The sequence below is a fragment of the Liolophura sinensis genome, chromosome 9 (genome assembly GCF_032854445.1).
Source record: "Liolophura sinensis isolate JHLJ2023 chromosome 9, CUHK_Ljap_v2, whole genome shotgun sequence".
Classification (NCBI taxonomy): Eukaryota; Metazoa; Mollusca; class Polyplacophora; order Chitonida; family Chitonidae; genus Liolophura; species Liolophura sinensis.
Genome location: NC_088303.1, coordinates 916,321 through 934,517, shown reverse-complemented (window position 1 = coordinate 934,517; position 18,197 = coordinate 916,321). Strand labels below are relative to the sequence as shown.

At 43.3% G+C, this 18,197-nt stretch overlaps 1 protein-coding gene across 1 annotated transcript in view; it reads left to right on the top strand.

The window, feature by feature from the left end:
* Nucleotides 1–327: 327 nt before the first annotated feature.
* LOC135474970 (serine/threonine-protein kinase PRP4 homolog) overlaps nucleotides 328–18,197 on the top strand; it is a 39,066-nt gene continuing 21,196 nt past the window's right edge. Inside the window, exons 1-10 of the mRNA XM_064754678.1 lie at nucleotides 328–392; nucleotides 1,494–2,273; nucleotides 2,400–2,473; nucleotides 2,952–3,149; nucleotides 7,914–8,004; nucleotides 9,039–9,221; nucleotides 10,429–10,510; nucleotides 10,771–11,104; nucleotides 15,601–15,701; nucleotides 16,136–16,223. Coding sequence (XP_064610748.1) covers nucleotides 331–392; nucleotides 1,494–2,273; nucleotides 2,400–2,473; nucleotides 2,952–3,149; nucleotides 7,914–8,004; nucleotides 9,039–9,221; nucleotides 10,429–10,510; nucleotides 10,771–11,104; nucleotides 15,601–15,701; nucleotides 16,136–16,223 — 1,993 coding nt within the window. The 5' untranslated portion in view covers nucleotides 328–330. The remainder of the gene's footprint in view (nucleotides 393–1,493; nucleotides 2,274–2,399; nucleotides 2,474–2,951; nucleotides 3,150–7,913; nucleotides 8,005–9,038; nucleotides 9,222–10,428; nucleotides 10,511–10,770; nucleotides 11,105–15,600; nucleotides 15,702–16,135; nucleotides 16,224–18,197) is intronic.

The following is an 18,197-nucleotide window of genomic DNA, read 5'->3' as shown; positions in this document are numbered from 1 at the left end:
CCTACAGGCATATCGCTCTACAGGGCAAGCTTAAATATGAAATTTAAACTTGTCTAGATATTTCTCAGGTGGGGTGCACATGTAGATTAACCTGTATTACTGATTGTTTGTATCCAATTTGATAGGGATACTCGTGAACTTTCCATTATTGTGTTGTCTAGTATAAACCAAGAGATAGCTGAAAACTGGTTTGAAGGTGTTGGGCATTTGGAGACTATTCAACCAGTTACCGACTATGATAAAACACGTTGTGTGCAGGAGTACTTTTGTGTGTAACCATACTAATAGAGCAATTTTTGTATACACAACACAACTTCCGCGGTAAACAAAATGGCGGATATCGAAATGGATACGACTGGGCATGAAATCCGTCCAGATGAGGTTGTAATAAGGTATATTATTAGCCATTTGTTTATCCGCTGTATTCCTGTGAAACCCTCAGTACTGGTGTAATACGGGGCCACGTCATTTTGTAATTTTTGAACTTGGAGGGAAGAGTCAGTTGGTTATTTATTGGGGAACGGTAGAGCAACGACAGCACTATCCCTGCCATGTGGCTAGCCGCATTTGGCTATATCAGCTCCTCCCCTTATACTGGGTTGGTGGGGTTTTGATGACAATAGCTTAGTCAAATCTCCTCTTTTTTCGGAGCACTGATCTCCTGTCATAGTTGGGAAGTTGAGGATAGAAAAGTGAGGCTTGTACCTAGCCGTGTTGAAACTTGCCGCCGTGTTTGGCCCCATTGACCAAAAAAAAAAAAAACATGTCTTGCTTCTCACAGAGCGCCATTACCTCTAGGTTGGATCTAATTACACAAAAACAGCCTGTCTTGAAGGAAGTAACTTTCTGAGAAAGTGGCTAAGGCTATAGAAACTTTTTGTTTGTTTTTTTTTTACCATGATTGGGGTTGTATGTCATAGCCTTAGAGTGGTTTCAGATTAAATCATAAAAAAGATCAGATCAGATTGACGTTGTTGCTGCAGCACAATACACAAGATAACTCTATTCTGAATGATAGTAGCCATGTTTTTTGAGAGCAATAAACTATAATTTGGAATGGGTTTGTGAGTGTTTACCTGGCTGAAGCGTATTATATAACCAGCAACATCAAAGAAAAAAATCACATGGCCAGGTACAGGTAGAGCCTTTGGCATCATATATGGGTTCTGTCTCAATTATCCTGATCCATCATATGTGGGTTCTGTTTAAATTGCCCTTTTCTGTTTAAATTGACCTGTGCGGTCACTGTGAACTCCAGTTAAGCTCATGCTGGCTCTCTCTGACTGTACGTGGGAAGGTCCTCAGCAACTTGCGGATGGTCATGGGTATCCTCTGGGCAGTCCAGAGTTTCCTCCCACCATAATGCTGGCCACCGTTGTATAAGTGAAATATTCTTGAGTTTGACGTAGAACACCAACCAAATAAATAAATGAATAAATAAATTGTCCTGGACCATCATATATGGGTTCTGTTTTATGTTCTTCTATTGCCAGTGATGACTCTACCTCAAGTGATGAAAAACCAGCTGAGACAAAGAAAGATAAGAAAAAGCACAAGCACAAACACAAGCACAAGCACAAGCATTGCAGCGACAAGCATGAGAAGCATAAGCGTAAACACAAGAAGAAAAAACGGAGAAGTGAAAAGACCAACCTGGACATGGTCATGGAAGAGAAGAAAACAGACAGTAAGAAAACTATCAGCCTCGACGAGAATGACCTGGAGAAACTGGAAGCAGCTCGTGACGCTTTGAAAGCCCAGCTGAGTCATGACGGGGATGCCACAGCAATGTCACTCATTGCCCAGGGTTACGGGAGCGACTCACAGGAAGAGGGTGAGCTCGAGGAGGAGAAAGAGGAGCCCAAAGTGGTATGTATCCCTGATGATGAGGAAGATGATGACATTCAAATCATCGATGTTCAAGAAGCTCCACAGAACATGAAGTCTGTGATGAAAGAAAGAAAGTTCAGGGAAACTCCTCCAAAACCCAGTAAGTCTGCAGACCGTCGCATTAAAGACTCTAGGAGAAGGGAACGGGAAAGTGAAAGGGAACGACCTGAGGGTCGATATAGAGACAAATCTTTTAAGGACAAAACAAGGGGAGATAACTCTCCAAGACACAGGAAACATTCCATGAGTCGGTCACCCCTTCATGACCAAGGTGCAAATTCCCGAAATGGTCAAGAAATCCGCGAGCGAGAGCGCAGGAAGATGAGAGAGAGACCACCTTCTCGCACAGATTTAGACTCCAGGTCATCAAGACACCATTCCCAGTAAGTGGCATGTAGCGCAATTCTGAAAGTTGGTGAACTATTTGTTTGCCGTAGGTTTAACACAGCATTCGTCAGAATTTCAGTTGTTTCACAACAGAGCTGTTTTCATTTCTGTTGCTGCCTCAGTGGGAAGGGCTATGCCATGTCAAAAACACCTCCTACATGCCAAATGACACCAAAGACCAACTCCTTCCTTTCTTGTTAACACCACCTCCCACCCCCATATTAGTCCCTCCACCCCCATTCCCCATACCGGTCGCCCACCCCCATACCAGTCCCCCATCCCCTTACCAGACTCGACCCACCAGTCCTTCCCACTCATATCACTGGCATGCATGTAAGGCACCCTAACATACCTATTCCCTACATATGCTGAGCTCAGAGCAAAGACGCCTAATATACTTGGTCAGATTTGTAAATCTTCAAGGTCAATAGTGGAATAAGGGTATCCTGCAACCAGCAGATGGTCGTATGTTTCCCCCAGGCTCTGCCTTGTTTCCTCCCATCATGATAAATGTCACCGTCAAAGAAGTGAAATTTTTCTTGAATACAACATAAAACTCCAATCAAATCAAACAAATCAAATAAATAAATTTTGCATATGATCTAGTAAAATTCACCAGAAGGTCACCCAGCATGATGTCTATCTGTAAATGTGAAATATTTGTTTTGTTTTAGCTCCCCGCCCCCTAGACACAGATCTCCCTTCAGGCCATATGACCGAAATGACCGACCCTGCGCACAGGAGTAGGTCACCCATGTCTCACCGATCACCATTGTCCCGCAGAAGTCGATCTCCAAACAGGGCAGACTATCGCAGAGACGGCTATGGGGATGAAAGGTTTGGGTCCCAGAGGGGGGCAGAGACGGTAGGAGGTGAGTCACTGTTTTATGGTAGGATACCATATTTCACTTATAATGAAGTGAGTAGAGTTATTGGACTATAGAAAATGATCTGACTTCCCTGTGCAGGTACCTGACAGACTGGAGAGTTTGCAGGAACTGGATTTGAACCATGACTTCTTGGGTCAAGAATTAATCATGGTACTGGAGAATCCATGAGACAGCTTGAGCTTGGATATGGTTGGAAGGTCTACACATAGGCCCTTCCAGAGTACAAGACTGTTAAAAGTCAAACATAACCCTGTTTCACAGAAGCATAAAATTTCATCTTTCTTAGGTGTACAACAGTGGAGAATGTGCAGTTATTGACCCCAGGCTCTACCTGATTTCCCCAATCTAAAAATCATGTTAGTTAAATATTCCTTAGTAAGTCGAAAAATATCCAATCAGACATATAAATCTACTAATATCCCCCGTGAATGTATGGGTGTCATTTCTGTGTTGTTCTAATTTCCTGGGTCACACGGGATGTCAGTGGTGTAACAATTTTTTTGGGGTTCCTGCCCTCACTGGAAAGGGGTTTCCTGCCCTCACTGGAAAGGGCCTGCTATCAAGGCAGGTAATAGCCTTAATCTACCTGCCCACAGCCAATGTTCAACAGACCCAAATATTACCAACTAAAATGCCATTGACGGAATGGATGACACAATGAAGCACAAAGCATAACATATATAAATTGATCTTTCTCCTGTCTTGGTCATACTAGTTATAATAAATTTAACTCAGTAATTTATAATTTTCAGCAGTTTTTAATATTTACCTGCCTCAGTGTTTAATTGTTGAATTAAAAAGCCCGGCAGGTCCATTCCACAAGGCACTTTGAGGAACGAAGTCAGCATTTAAATCCACTTTGAAACGGCTGCATACACCAATTTCTGGTGTGCATTAAAGAGAATAGAAGCTTTATTACCACTCCTGCGAGTCTAAATCCATTCTTGAGTCAGATGTTGTTGAAATCCACATAAATATTTCCTTCTCCGTTGTCAAAATAACTTCAGGTGTACTTAAATCTCAGAACCGCGTGCCAAAAGATACGGAAGTCAACCTTGTCTTTAATGACAACTAGCGATGATCATGGATGTAGAATAGAAAGAACAGTTTGCTAAGTCAGTCGGTTCCTGTCAAGGCTTGCAAATATGTGCACATCTGCTTTCGTTATCCATGTTTCCTGCCTGTCGCCTCAGATAAAATCCAGATTTTGGATGCGCCTAATGTTTCGCATGTGTTCCAATATTGCACACCGCGATATTGGAAAAGAAAAGGATATTGAAAGAAAAAAGTCAACACTTTATCAGGTTTACTGCATATTACTCATCTGAAATTGATTGAAACGTACTGGAGAGATCAAAAGGACCCATGCCATCTCAGTCCACACCAGAAATTGGCATGTGCCACTGTTTTAGAGTGGATTTAATGGCCAACTTTGTTCCTCAGTATGCTTACATTGCAAATTGAGTATCAGAAATTGTTGAAAACAGACTTCAAGGTTTAATTTAATTGAACTAAGGTCATACAACCTATTGTGATCAGATGATAGAGAATCAGTAGCATAACCTGTGTTTGGATTTTTCCAAATGTGAGATGTGGGTTCAGTTCCTGGGTCGCACGAGATATGGGTTCAGTCCCCGGGTCACATGAGATATAGGTCAAGTTTCTCAGTCACATGAGATATAGGTTCAGTTTCTGGGTCACACAAGATGTGGGTTCAGTTCCTGGATGACACGAGATGTGGGTTCCGTTCCTGGGTCACATGAGATGTGGGTTCATTTCCTGGGTCACATGGGAGATAGGTTCACTTTCTGGGTCACATGAGGTATAGGTTCATTTTCTGGGTCACAGGAGATGTGGGTTCAGTTCCTGGGTGACACAAGATGTGGATTCAGTTCCTGGGTCACACGAGATGTGGGTTCATTTCCTGGGTCACATGAGAGATAGGTTCAGTTTCTGGGTCACATGAGATGTGGGTTCATTTTCTGGGTCACATGAGATGTGGGTTCAGTTCCTGGGTCACATGAGAGATAGGTTCACTTTCTGGGTCACATGATATATAAGTTCAGTTTCTGGGTCACATGAGATGTGGGTTCAGTTCCTGGGTCACATGAGAGATAGGTTTACTTTCTGGGTCACATGATATATAGGTTCAGTTTCTGGGTCACATGAGATGTGGGCTCAGTTCCTGGGTCACACAAGATATGAGTTCAGTTCCTGGGTCACATGAGATATAGGTTGATTTTCTGGGTCACACAGATGTGGGTTCAGTTCCTGGGTCACATGAGAGATAGGTTCATTTTCTGGGTCACAGAAGATGTGGGTTGAGTTCCTGGTGACACAAGATGTGGGTTGAGTTCCTGGGTGACACAAGATGTGGGTTCAGTTCCTGGGTCACACGAGATGTGGGTTCAGTCCCTGGGCCACACGAGATGTGGGTTCAGTCCCTGGGTCACACGAGATGTGGGTTCAGTCCTGGGTCACACGAGATGTGGGTTCAGTCCCTGGGTCACACAAGATGTGGGTTCAGTCCCTGGGCCACACGAGATGTGGGTTCAGTCCCTGGGCCACACGAGATGTGGTTCAGTCCCTGGGTCACACGAGATGTGGGTTCAGTCCCTGGGCCACATGAGATGTGGGTTCAGTCTGGGTCACACGAGATGTGGGTTCAGTCCCTGGGTCACACGAGATGTGGGTTCAGTCCTGGGTCACACGAGATGTGGGTTCAGTCCCTGGGTCACACGAGATGTGGGTTCAGTCCCTGGGCCACACGAGATGTGGTTTCAGTCCCTGGGCCACAGGAGAAGTGGGTTCAGTCCCTGGGTCAAACGAGATGTGGGTTCAGTCCCTGGGTCACACGAGATGTGGGTTTAGTCCCTGGGCCATACAAGATGTGGGTTCAGTCCCTGGGTCACACGAGATGTGGGTTTAGTCCCTGGGTCACACGAGATGTGGGTTCAGTTCCTGGGTCACACGAGATGTGGGTTTAGTCCCTGGGTCACACGAGATGTGGGTTCAGTCCCTGGGTCACACAAGATGTGGGTTTAGTCCCTGGGTCACACGAGATGTGGGTTCAGTCCTGGGTCACACAAGATGTGGGTTCAGTCCCTGGGCCACACGAGATATGGGTTCAGTCCTGGGTCACACGAGATGTGGGTTCAGTCCCTGGGCCACACGAGATATGGGTTCAGTCCCTGGGTCACACAAGATGTGGGTTCAGTCCCTGGGCCACACGAGATATGGGCTCAGTCCCTGGGTCACACGAGGTGTGGGTTCAGTTCCTGGGTCACATGAGATGTAGGTTCAGTTTCTGAGTGACACGAGATGTGGGTTCAGTTCCTGGGTGACACAAGATGTGGGTTCAGTCCCCTGGGTCACAGGAGATGTGGGTTCAGTCCTGGGTCACAGGAGATGTGGGTTCAGTCCCTGGGCCACACGAGATGTGGGTTCAGTCCCTGGGCCACACGAGATGTGGGTTCAGTCCCTGGGCCACACGAGATGTGGGTTCAGTCCCTGGGCCACACGAGATGTGGGTTCAGTCCCTGGGCCACACGAGATGTGGGTTTAGTCCCTGGGGTCACACGAGATGTGGGTTCAGTCCTGGGTCACACGAGATGTGGGTTCAGTCCCTGGGTCACACGAGATGTGGGTTCAGTCCCTGGGTCACACAAGATGTGGGTTTAGTCCCTGGGTCACACAAGATGTGGGTTCAGTCCCTGGGTCACACGAGATGTGGGTTCAGTCCCTGGGCCACACGAGATGTGGGTTCAGTCCCTGGGTCACACGAGATGTGGGTTCAGTCCCTGGGTCACACGAGATGTGGGTTCAGTCCCTGGGTCACACGAGATGTGGGTTCAGTCCCTGGGCCACACGAGATGTGGGTTTAGTCCCTGGGCCATACAAGATGTGGGTTCAGTCCCTGGGTCACATGAGATGTGGGTTTAGTCCCTGGGTCACACGAGATGTGGGTTCAGTCCTAGGCCACACGAGATGTGGGTTCAGTCCCTGGGTCACACGAGATGTGGGTTCAGTCCCTGGGCCACACGAGATGTGGGTTTAGTCCCTGGGCCATACAAGATGTGGGTTCAGTCCCTGGGTCACATGAGATGTGGGTTTAGTCCCTGGGCCATACAAGATGTGGGTTCAGTCCCTGGGTCACATGAGATGTGGGTTAGTCCCTGGGTCACACGAGATGTGGGTTCAGTTCCTGGGTCACACGAGATGTGGGTTTAGTCCCTGGGTCACACGAGATGTGGGTTCAGTCCCTGGGTCACATGAGATGTGGGTTTAGTCCCTGGGTCACATGAGATGTGGGTTCAGTCCCTGGGCCACATAAGATGTGGGTTCAGTCCCTGGGCCACCACGAGATATGGGTTTAGTCCCTGGGTCACACGAGATGTGGGTTCAGTCCCTGGGTCACACAAGATATGGGTTTAGTCCCTTTCCTTGACAAGGAATTATCATTGTTACCTGTGTATCTTTTTGCATTGTTCTTGAGGCTTTGTTGACAAAAGGCATCACTCGGTTTGTGGTCGTACATCAAGTGAAACCACTCAGGCAATCAGGTTACATAAAGTTGGCAGTGAAACCACTCAGGCTCCAGTATACCTGTATTTACCTGTTCTGCTTATGTTGTGCATCTCCAGGATGGCAATCAGACGATTACAGGTTACATAAAGTTAGCAGTGAAACCACTCAGGCTCCAGTATACCTTTACTTACCTGTTCTGCATATGCTGTGCATCTCCAGGATGGCAATCAGACAATTACAGGTTACATAAAGTTGGCAGTGAAACCACTCATGCTCCAGTATACCTTTACTTACCTGTTCTGCTTATGCTGTAAGTTCTCCTGCAGGCGATCAGACAATTACAGGTTACATAAAGTTAGCAGTGAAACCACTCAGGCTCCAGTATACCTTTACTTACCTGTTCTGCTTATGCTGTACGTCCTCCTGCAGGCAATCAGACAATTACAGGTTACATAAAGTTGGCAGTGAAACCACTCAGGCTCCAGTATACCTTTACTTGCCTGTTCTGCTTATGCTGTACGTCCTCCTGCAGGCAATCAGACAATTACAGGTTACATAAAGTTAGCAGTGAAACCACTCAGGCTCCAGTATACCTTTACTTACCTGTTCTGCTTATGCTGTACGTCCTCCTGCAGGCAATCAGACAATTACAGGTTACATAAAGTTGGCAGTGAAACCACTCAGGCTCCAGTATACCTTTACTTGCCTGTTCTGCTTATGCTGTACGTCCTCCTGCAGGCAATCAGACAATTACAGGTTACATAAAGTTGGCAGTGAAACCACTCAGGCTCCAGTGTACCTTTACTTACCTGTTCTGCTTATGCTGTACGTCCTCCTGCAGGCAATCAGACAATTACAGGTTACATAAAGTTGACAGTGAAACCGCTCAGGCTCCAGTATACCTTTACTTACCTGTTCTGCTTATGCTGTGCATCTCCAGGATGGCAATCAGACAATTACTGGTTACATAAAGTTAGCAGTGAAACCACTCATGCTCCAGTATACCTTTACTTACCTGTTCTGCTTATGCTGTACGTCCTCCTGCAGGCAATCAGACAATTACTGGTTACATAAAGTTAGCAGTGAAACCACTCATGCTCCAGTATACCGTTACTTACCTGTTCTGCTTATGCTGTACGTCCTCCTGCAGGCGATCAGACAATTACAGGTTACATAAAGTTAGCAGTGAAACCACTCATGCTCCAGTATACCTGTACTTACCTGTTCTGCTTATGCTGTAAATTTCCAGGATGGCAATCAGACAATTACAGGTTACATAAAGTTAGCAGTGAAAGCACTCAGGCTCTAGTATACCTGTATTTACCTGTTCTGTTTTTGCTGTAGATCTCCAGGATGGCGGTCAGACGATTATAGGAGGCACCGAAGGAGCAGATCTAATGATCGTTATGGGCGGCGTCGGGATGATCGAGACAGGAAGTCAGGGGGCAAGGCCGAAGACAAGTTCAAAGGCAGTTTGTCAGAGGGTCAAGCCCTCAGTAAAGAGCAAGAGTCTTCAGATGAGGAAATGTAAGTCAATTTTACTTACAACTTCTTTCATCAAGTGTGCTTGTTGGTAAATGGAAAGTTATATGTGAGAAGTTTTGGACAACTTTGTGGTAACAGGGATTCATGAAAGTCCAAAGTCTCAGAACTGGTTTTTTTTTTCACCAAATTGAGTTTAAAAAAAATTTACCAAACAATTTGGAGTCTGTTGTTTGTTAAAATCTATTTTACATATCAAGCTAAATGTTATATTGTATTGTGCCATTACCTATGTATTTCTGTTAAGCTCCATTTTACAGCTTGGAATGTAGTACATGTAAATTGATACAATTCATACAGCAACTTATTTTGAAAAAAATAACGTCTTTATATTCTTTGATTCATTTCAACATAAAGTTTAAGCCTACAAGTAATATTTTATGTTGGAAGTTTTCTTTTAATTTTATCTTTAAATACTGTTTATGTAATACTGCAACTTTCTTTTAAATATTCTTTTCTGCTTTATTTTCCAAGAGAAAATGGCATTTTGTTTTCCTTAACCTTCTCAGTTCTGTATTTAATTTTTGCCCAGTTTGAGAGGCAGTCACATTACATTAGGCTTTCTTCAGAGTCGGGTTGTTCAGTTGACAAACAAAACAGTAGAAACGTATTATTAGATGTTTGCTTCCCCAGAATTCTTGCTTTACTTTTTCTCCCCAATCAGATAAACTCCTAAATTTTGCTCTGGATTGAATTTCCTATGATTCTGCTAATTTGACACTTCCAATATCACATTTACAGGACACAGCTACATGTAAATCTTACCATTGACTGATCAAGCATGCATAAAGGGGAGACAACTACAGTACAAACAGCACCATCTGTGATGTCACCTCCAAATACTAAAAAACACCATCATCATTACGTTTGATACGTAATGATTCAGTTTTTGTTAAGAACCTCAGTAACATGCATCGATGGGCTGATTATTAGACCATGTAAAATTGTGTGACGGACAATCGCCTGAGAATTTGTTTTAGAAAGGTTTGCTGTTCGAATTCAGTTTTCCCATCTTTTTTCAATGTTCAGGCAATTTAATTGAGAATAGTTATTACTGAAAATATTCTGTTTCTGATGCCAAAATTGACATTTAAGCTCAATTTTCTGAACCGAATAACAGTCCCTGACGGGTAGTGGAGTAAGATGAACATCCAGTGTGAGGTAAAGTGACAGTTCTTGTTTCTACCTGTAGTTTGGACATTGACCCTGATGAAGATGAGGATGAGGATGCCATTATTCAGAGACGAAGACGAGAGAGAGAGGCCTTGTTACAGGTGGGTCAGAAGATCTACCTGCAGGCTTAGGTCAGGTAGCGGGTTAGGTGTGGTGATTTCCTCAGCCTATAAACTGAAACAGGCCTAATTGTATTTGTGGTGTTTTTGTTCAGTTTTGAGGTAAGTGTTTAATCTGACTCCTGTCAAAAAGTGAGAAATTTTCGAGCACGCACCAATCACAGAAATGAATCAGTTCAGCCATGAAGACCAGTGTAATAAATAAATAATATTTTAGTCAGTTACTAAATTTTTTGTGACAGCGGTTGAAGGAGCAGGAATATCAAGCCAGTGAGGATAGTCGGATGACAGCAGAAAATCCCTCTGACGTGGAGAGTGAGAAACAAGGTTCCAGAGGGGTGGATCAGGCAGACAGGCAGAGAGGCGGTAGAGGGGGATCATCAGAGAAGAGGAGGAACAAGAGGTCAAGAGCAACGTCTGAGGAAGACTCGGGGTCTGACAGTGATTCTGATAGCAGCAATGATAGTGATGGGATGGCAGACCAGGCGGCTGAAGAGCTCCGGAGAGATCAGCAACAACCAGATAACTTTGAGGAGTCCTTGAAGATGAAACGACAGCTGAGTCATCAGAATACAGGTATGGGAGAGTGCAGGGTTCAAATCCTGAGGTAGGCTCAGGCCAGAACTAGATAAATGTTTGTGGGAATCAGGATTTTATGGTAAACTTCGGAACTTGATTGACTGATTGACTCACTGATTCACTGATTGAACCGGGAGAGACCAACACCTGCATCTATCAAGACATTTCCATAGAATTCCTAGAAAGAAACTTTGAATTCTCTGCTGCAAAATAATACCACTTAATAGGCAGAAAAAACACAAAAAGGGCAGCCCAAAGGAGCTAAAGAAAAAGTATCTAAAAATAACAGTGGATTACATCCGTCTTTCCTGATCTGGAAGCATTAATTGTGCTATGTGTCCATCAGGTATAGCGTAATTTTAGATATGTGACTGAAGAGCGGTCAGAAGGGAGATAACCAGCTTTACCTGAACATGGTAACTTCAGCAGGTGGTGGAGGTTTTCCTGCAGTTCATTGTTTCCGCTGACTGTGTTAAAGTGAAAGCTGACTTTGAAACACAGACGTTAAAGTGCCTGAATTAAAATGCAACAATAAACTGTCAATTACTGTCTAGCTCCGAGCCATACTTGTGTTATGAAATTCAACTCTTTCAACCCTTAAACACTAATTGACCTACAGTTCTGACCAAAACAGGTGCACTTTAAAGCCAAATAAATGTCATAAAATATTCTTTTTGGTACTGAAACTATTATTGTCTCAGATAACATCCAATTTCCAATACAATATTGTAGCAAAATGCATTTTTATTACAATTTGAGCCTATCAATATAGATTACAAATATGATTGTGGTGAATATTTATACCAAATGCTTTGTTTGATGAATGTAAAATGTTTAAAAAATCTGTCAAAACAAATGCCATTGTAGAGGGCTCAGTTTCCAATACTTGCACATTAGTAACGTTACCTTTCCGAATAAATGAAGGAATTTCATGACAAAACATCGAACAAGACAATATCATCAGAAATTTCAGACTGTCAGTAAGATTAAGAAAGGTTTTGACTTCCATGTCATCTGCCATCTTGAAATAACTCCACCTGTTAGCAGATCATCAGGTCATCTGCTATCTTGAAATAACCCCACCTGTTGGCAGATCATCAGGTCATCTGCCATCTTGAAATAACTCCATCTATTTGCAGATCATCAGGTCATCTGCCATCTTGAAATAACTCACTGTGGGCAGATCACCAGGACATCTGCCATCTTGAAATAACCCCACCTGTCAGCAGATCATCAGGTCATCTGCCATCTTGAAATAACTCCACCTGTCAGCAGATCATCAGGTCATCTGCTATCTTGAAATAACTCCACCTGTTGGCAGATCATCAGGTCATCTGCCATCTTGAACTAACTCCACCTGTTGGCAGATCATCAGGTCATCTGCAATCTTGAAATAACTCCACCTGTTGGCAGATCATCAGGACATCTGCCATCTTGAAATAACTCCACTTGTTGACAGATCATCAGGTCGTCTGCCATCTTGAAATAACCCCACCTGTTGGCAGATCATCAGGTCATCTTGAAAAAACTCCACCTGTTAGCAGATCATCAGGACATCTGCCATCTTGAAATAACCCCACCTGTTGACAGATCACCAGGTCATCTGCCATCTTGAAATAACCCCACCTGTTGGCAGATCATCAGGTCATCTGCTATCTGAAATAACTCCATCTATTTGCAGATCATCAGGTCATCTGCCATCTTGAAATAACCCCACCTGTTGGCAGATCATCAAATCATCTGCCATCTTGAAATAACTCCACCTGTTGGCAGATCATCAGGTCATCTGCTATCTTGAAATAACCCCACCTGTTGGCAGATCATCAGGTCATCTGCCATCTTGAAATAACTCCATTTATTTGCAGATCATCAGGTCATCTGCCATCTTGAAATAACTCCACCTGTTGGCAGATCATCAGGTCATCTGCTATCTTGAAATAACCCCACCTGTTGGCAGATCATCAGGTCATCTGCCATCTTGAAATAACTCCATTTATTTGCAGATCATCAGGTCATCTGCCATCTTGAAATAACCCCACTTATTTGCAGATCATCAGGTCATCTGCCATCTTGAAATAACTCCATCTATTTGCAGATCATCAAATCATCCGCCATCTTGAAATAACTCCACCTGTTGGCAGATCATCAGGTCATCTGCCATCTTGAAATAACTCCATCTATTTGCAGATCATCAAATCATCTGCCATCTTGAAATAACCCCACTTATTTGCAGATCATCAGGTCATCTGCCATCTTGAAATAACTCCATCTATTTGCAGATCAAATCATCTGCCATCTTGAAATAACTCCACCTGTGGCAGATCACGAGGTCATCTGCCATCTTGAAATAACTCCACCTATTTGCAGATCATCAGGTCATCTGCCATCTTGAAATAACTCCACCTGTTGGCAGATCATCAGGTCATCTGCCATCTTGAAATAACTCCACCACTGGCAGATCATCAGAGACATGAACTCCTGCTCTGTCATTGTGGGTATTGCTGAAATTTCAGAAAGTAAATCCAATAGGGCAATCACATACTCTATCAAGCTTAATATAAACAGGAGTCCAAGGGCATTGTTACATATGTTCTGGCTTTTTGTTGCTAATATACACTTCATTATACGATATATTCATGATACCTTGGACAGATATAGCGTAACTTTTGGGTGGGATATTAGGGGTGTACAGCCCACCCGCCACTGAAACTTTCTGGCCATCGCTGTTCATCTGGGCATTGCTGAACAGTTTCCATTTGGTTGTATCAGGTTATCTGATGAGCTTATCTACATGTATAACATATCTACAGGTTTTTAAGATATTAGAGATATTTGGTGGGGGGAGTGGGGGGGTGGGGGTGGGGGGGTGGCAGGCACAGCTCTCCACCACACGGTAAATTCCTGGCAGTCCCCATCCGTGAAATTCATCTGGCTAAATCGCTAGTTGATCTAGCTAAATTTTTTGATACCTCTTATGTACATCTGGCGGGCACAGACCACCACGAAAAATGTCTGGCAAGGATCAAACATAACACCTTGGACCATGCCAGACATTTTAACCTGGTTAACATTTTCCCCTTTCCTTGGGCCCTGCTGACCACACCCACCAGAATATAAACGGCAGACGTCTGTTTCCTTGCCTGGCCATGCATGTGGATTTCTGGCGGCTTGGTTGAGCCCTTGTTAGCCCTGGTCTAAGTGAAGAAGTGATCAGCTGAAGGCCACTCAAAGCTACACCGCTACTTCAGAGGAGAAGAAAAGTTAATTATCAATCAAATACCATTGAAAAGAGTATGCATGAAAGTAATAAAATACGTGTAGACCTAATCAAATTCGATTAATCCAGTGAAATATCAATTCAGGGGGAACAACTCTTACACGAAGCATGTTACTCAACATTATGCTACAACAGCGCTACATATTCAAATCACTGCACTACCCCAGTCATTTAAGGAATATGCTGAGCCAAGTCAAAGAATGACAAGAAAATAAATACATTACCACATTCTGTGAACTTCTCAGTCCAAAACTAAGTGAAAGTATCCTGTATTTATAATACAGAACATATCTAGACAAACACTCAGCTCTAGAAAACACAATGCGCTCATTTCCCTGTCTAAACCAAGAGAGAACGCTGCTGTGGAAATATAACAATCTAGCAGATTTACTGAATGGAAAATTTTCTTACAGTGCAGCAGTGCGTGCAGTCTGCATTATTGATCAGTGCCCAGCGGGGGCTTGTCGCTGCGCAAAGGGAAATAACTCAAACAATAAGTACTGATCTACTTGTAAATTACCAAGAAATTGTCAAACATGATGGAAAGACACCCGTATAGCTTTGTCAAGGTACAAATCATTTACATTAAATTTTACTAATGTACGGGTATGTCAGCTGTCACAACAATGCGGGAAAGCGGTTTGAACACAGTTTCGGAAACCCTGCTCGGAATGTGTCTAATGTGTATAACTGGCCTGAAATGGCGTGAAAATAGAACTCTCCTGAAATGGGAGGACAGTTTTGGTCATAACGAAACAAGATGTGCGTGCGACTTGAAAAGCTTTCCCCTGTATTTTACAGGAGCTTGACCAAATCTGCTTATCAGTCAGATCTTCATCGCTGAAATACATTTGTATGCTGATTTGTTACATTTATTTATAATGCTGTGTTTTCCTGGGACTGTTTCCCATATCGAGCATTCACTGATACATTGTAACAGGTTAACTTCAGACAACTAAAGAAGCAGTGGTTAGCATGCCTCTCAGAGATAGTTTTGGAATTTACATGTTTGTAACAACTGTGGCTTGATACTTTCTTCGTTGTAATTCAGGGATAAAAATGTAGGTGTGACTTGTCGGGAAATCTTCAAGCCTCCCTGTCACTTCCACAAATTAATACCCTGCCTTTGGTGGTAAGTGTTTTAATGTCATTGAAGCAGAATTAAATGTATTTCATTTTGCATGCCATTTATGGAATTTCATTTGATTTTTTTCAGAGAGTAACCAGAATGCCGGGAAAGCTGAAACGGATTCAAAGAAAAAGGCAAATGGAATAGAAATGTATCCCAACTCTGATATGTTTGGAGAGAACTACAGTGTAAGCAATCTGAAGTCAGATGGAATTTTAACATTTAAAAGAAATTACCCTTCCCAGGATCTAACATTGATTTGTTCAAGTTATTATGTGAATTAAGAACATATTTGGTAAGGCACCAGTCATTCTGCTGTTGTTAAATTCAAGACGGAATGTATTTATTTTATTCATTTTATGTTAAATTCTCCGAAATAAATCCTAAAATTAAAAAAAGTTCTTCTAAAGGCCAGATTAGAAAACTGTGCAGGAAGTTTTTTTTTTGCAGACTTGAGTTTACATCTTAATCTTGCATTCATTTTTTTGCATGCAATTTTGTCAGAAAATTATATTTTCTACAAAATTAATATATATATATATATATATTTGCAGACAAGCAAATATACATATATATATGTATACAATGAGATACATTAGATGTATGGTTGTTGTTGTTGTAGGAAAGTCCTGGGTGGAACAGACTTCGCTCGACAGCTCATGAAAACCCGAACCTGCTAGACAACTGGGATGACGCAGAGGGCTACTATAGTAAGTCTTGTGCATATGTCCGACCACTCAGGCCTCCTTAACTCATGTGATCAAAGCTTTGTTCTCATTGCAGCCCATTTGCTCCAAACCATCAAGTCTTGTGCATACATCTGACCACTCAGGCCTCCTTAACTCATGTGATCAAAGCTTTGTTCTCATTGCAGCCCATTTGTTCCAAACCATCAAGTCTTGTGCATACATCTGACCACTCAGGCCTCCTTAACTCATGTGATCAAAGCTTTGTTCTCATTGCAGCCCGTTTGTTCCAAACCATCAAGTCTTGTGCATACATCTGACCACTCAGGCCTCCTTAACTCATGTGATCAAAGCTTTGTTCTCATTGCAGCCCGTTTGCTCCAAACCGTCAAGTCTTGTGCATACATCTGACCACTCAGGCCTCCTTAACTCATGTGATCAAAGCTTTGTTCTCATTGCAGCCCATTTGTTCCAAACCGTCAAGTCTTGTGCATACATCTGACCACTCAGGCCTCCTTAACTCATGTGATCAAAGCTTTGTTCTCATTGCAGCCCATTTGCTCCAAACCATCAAGTCTTGTGCATACATCTGACCACTCAGGCCTCCTTAACTCATGTGATCAAAGCTTTGTTCTCATTGCAGCCCATTTGCTCCAAACCATCAAGTCTTGTGCATACATCTGACCACTCAGGCCTCCTTAACTCATGTGATCAAAGCTTTGTTCTCATTGCAGCCCATTTGTTCCAAACCATCAAGTCTTGTGCATACATCTGACCACTCAGGCCTCCTTAACTCATGTGATCAAAGCTTTGTTCTCATTGCAGCCCATTTGCTCCAAACCATCAAGTCTTGTGCATACATCTGACCACTCAGGCCTCCTTAACTCATGTGATCAAAGCTTTGTTCTCATTGCAGCCCATTTGTTCCAAACCATCAAGTCTTGTGCATACATCTGACCACTCAGGCCTCCTTAACTCATGTGATCAAAGCTTTGTTCTCATTGCAGCCCATTTGCTCCAAACCATCAAGTCTTGTGCATACATCTGACCACTCAGGCCTCCTTAACTCATGTGATCAAAGCTTTGTTCTCATTGCAGCCCATTTGCTCCAAACCATCAAGTCTTGTGCATACATCTGACCACTCAGGCCTCCTTAACTCATGTGATCAAAGCTTTGTTCTCATTGCAGCCCATTTGCTCCAAACCATCAAGTCTTGTGCATACATCCGACCACTCAGGCCTCCTTAACTCATGTGATCAAAGCTTTGTTCTCATTGCAGCCCATTTGTTCCAAACCATCAAGTCTTGTGCATACATCTGACCACTCAGGCCTCCTTAACTCATGTGATCAAAGCTTTGTTCTCATTGCAGCCCATTTGTTCCAAACCATCAAGTCTTGTGCATACATCTGACCACTCAGGCCTCCTTAACTCATGTGATCAAAGCTTTGTTCTCATTGCAGCCCATTTGCTCCAAACCATCAAGTCTTGTGCATACATCTGACCACTCAGGCCTCCTTAACTCATGTGATCAAAGCTTTGTTCTCATTGCAGCCCGTTTGCTCCAAACCATCAAGTCTTGTGCATACATCTGACCACTCAGGCCTCCTTAACTCATGTGATCAAAGCTTTGTTCTCATTGCAGCCCATTTGCTCCAAACCATCAAGTCTTGTGCATACATCTGACCACTCAGGCCTCCTTAACTCATGTGATCAAAGCTTTGTTCTCATTGCAGCCCATTTGTTCCAAACCATCAAATCTTGTGCATACATCTGACCACTCAGGCCTCCTTAACTCATGTGATCAAAGCTTTGTTCTCATTGCAGCCCATTTGTTCCAAACCATCAAGTCTTGTGCATACATCTGACCACTCAGGCCTCCTTAACTCATGTGATCAAAGCTTTGTTCTCATTGCAGCCCATTTGCTCCGGACCCTCCCGTTGTTTGTTCAGATCCATGGGGCATTCCGTTTTTCTCCACCCAGTAAATCTCCAAAAG